General features: G+C 47.8%; 1 protein-coding gene across 2 annotated transcripts in view; it reads left to right on the forward strand.

The window, feature by feature from the left end:
- Positions 1–2,632, forward strand: part of TMC5 (transmembrane channel like 5) — a 37,980-nt gene that overhangs the window by 24,683 nt on the left and 10,665 nt on the right. For both annotated transcript variants that reach the window (XM_042437969.1, XM_042437968.1), the window contains one exon: positions 1,833–1,930. In XM_042437969.1, the coding sequence (XP_042293903.1) occupies positions 1,833–1,930 (98 nt within the window). The remainder of the gene's footprint in view (positions 1–1,832; positions 1,931–2,632) is intronic.

Below are 2,632 nucleotides of genomic sequence, written 5' to 3' on the forward strand. Positions count from 1 at the left end.
CTGCTCCCCCCTCCTCCTCCTCCTCCTCCTCCTCCTCCTTCTGCTCCTTCTGCTTCTGCTCCTCCTCCTCCTTATCCTCCTCCTCCTCCTCCTCCTCCTCCTCAAGGCTATGGAATCCTGGGAACTGTAGCTCTGTAGACCATTCAGCCTCCTTTTTTCAAGAGAGCTCTGGTGCCACAAGAAACTACAATTCCCAGAAGCCCATATCACTGAGCCAAGGATGTTTAAGGGGGGGGTCACACTATTTCTGCAGCCTTTTGCTACCCCAAAGCCCTTCCTATTTACAAGCAAGGCAAAATCTCTTCCTTCACCAAGCCATTGAAAACCAACCCAAGTGGAGGGCTGATTGCTTCTTTTCCATTGGTCAGCTTCGGGAGAAATTTGCATATTACAAGTAAAGGTGTTTAGGGCCTCAAAAACGATCCTGTGATAAAGAATTACAAGAATACCAATGCAGTATACATTTAAAAGATGAGGCATTTAGACTCCCAGTGAAACATGAACGATTTATGTCCTTTTTTCTTTTCTCACTGTAACCTGAAAGGTAATGCCTGTTACAGAGTATATATACCGATGTGGGCAGGCAAAAGCTATGAGTGGCAGGGGTCCCGAAGACCTGCTCTCTAGGCTACGTGGCACAGGGAGGCGAGGAGGGTGGAGCGGGGCTGCACTGAGAGGCGGGGAGGGTGGGGCAGGGCTTCCCCCTTTGCCTCCTCCGCCCCAGGCTGCGTGGCCCTCCTCTTCCTCCTCCGCTCGGTGGAGGAGGAGGAGGGCAGCGCGGTCAAGCGCTGCAACCGGGGTTGTCCCGGTTTTTGGTGGCACCCGGGATGGGAGGGGCCCCAGGCTGCCAAAACCGGGATAATTCCGGTTGCAGCCGGGTTATGGCAACCCTAAGCATAATGCTTGCCCACACAGCTTCATTGAGCTACCACCTCCATCCACCTTGGAAGACAGCTTCGAAGCTTGGGTCAAATAACAGAATAATGAATAATAACCACAATAATAAAGATCTATTTGGGTTTCATAATTCCATGGATAATGTGTTTGATATAGTTTTATATAGTGCAACAATGTTTGTTTATATATATCCTTTTGTTTATGTTTTTAGAAGTTTTTAATTGATTGTCCTTTTAATTCTGGTCTATGACTGTAATAAAAGATCTTTCCTTTGCTTTAGACTCAACCCACATGGACATTTAGGGGGGACAGAGACCAGCACTTTGTGCTGGCCTGTGGGCAGAGTCATGGCGGAACATCCACATGCTCGATGCTGTGACTCCTCCCCCAGGGCACCATTTTGGTACACTTCCATTTACACGGCGCGTGCCATGATGACGCCACTCTGGCTCATTTGCCCGTCCTTCCCTTCCTCCTCCTCAACCCAGCCTTTTCCTTGGAAGAAAGCTGAACAGTGGAGGAGCCTTGCAGGGCAAATGCCCTCCTCCTTGGCAGAGGAGCCTTGCAGGGTGAGCATTCACCCTTCCTCCTCCTCCTCTACCTAACCCCTTCCTCAGGAGGAGGCCAAGCGGTGGAGGAGACTTGAGTCATTCCACATCCTCATGGGCCTCCCAGAATCCCTTGGTGGGCTGCATGCGGCCCCTGGGCCACCATATGTTGTGCAGGCTGCCTAGGAGAATTCATGTGACTTTTGCATTGCTATCTGACCTGTGCCAGAATAGAGCATAATCTCCTAAACTGAGCATTTCTTCATTCTTCTTCCGTATTTTGGTCCATAAGGTATTCCTTTACTCAGGCTGTAGGACTTTATAGAAGCAAGTGTTAGGGAGAGGTGTTCTGTTTTCTAACTGATTCTTTCCCTCACATCTTACTAGTGCTGGGAAACCCTGGTTGGCCAGGATATATACAGATTGCTTGTGGCTGACTTCATCTGTTGCCTACTGGGTTCTTTTTTTGGAGAGTTTTTACAACGGTATGTTTTCACTTCTCTGTGCTCATGTTGTCCTTCTGTGCTTATTATATATTTTTTCACTACAAAGGGAAATCTGAAATTTTGAGATGGTTTAGTTCAAGGATGGATAGATTCCCTTTCATCTACTATATTTTTTGCTAGAAGGCTGATACCCACTAACCCCATTACAATGGGTCACCAGGTAGAATCATAGAATCGGAGAGTTGGAAGAGACGGCAAGGGCCACCCAGTCCAACCCCCTTCTGCCATGCAGGAAATCTAAATCAAAGCATTCCTGACAGATGGTCATCCAGCCTCTGCTTAAAGACCTCCAAGGAAGGAGACTCAACTACACTCCGAAGAAGGAGTGTGTGCTCCACTGTGGAATAGCCCTTACTGTCAGGAAGTGCCTCCTAATGTTGAGGTGGAATCTCTTTTCCTGTAGCTTGCATCCATTGCTCCAGGTCCTGTTCCCTGGAGCAGCAGAAAACAAGGTTACTCCCTCCTCAATATGACATCCCTTCAAATATTTAAACAGGGCTATCATATCACCTCTTAATCTTCTTTTCTCCAGGCTAAACGTCCCCAGCTCCCTGTGTAAGGAGGATCATTGTAGTGTTACTAGCTTTAAAATTCTGAGTATATGACCAATGACTAGTTCAGCAGCAAGAGGAGCTGTTAGACAGTGCTCTTCCCTGCTTGTAGACCTTTATAAATAATGGT

The sequence above is a fragment of the Sceloporus undulatus genome, chromosome 8 (assembly GCF_019175285.1).
Source record: "Sceloporus undulatus isolate JIND9_A2432 ecotype Alabama chromosome 8, SceUnd_v1.1, whole genome shotgun sequence".
Taxonomy (NCBI): domain Eukaryota; kingdom Metazoa; phylum Chordata; class Lepidosauria; order Squamata; family Phrynosomatidae; genus Sceloporus; species Sceloporus undulatus.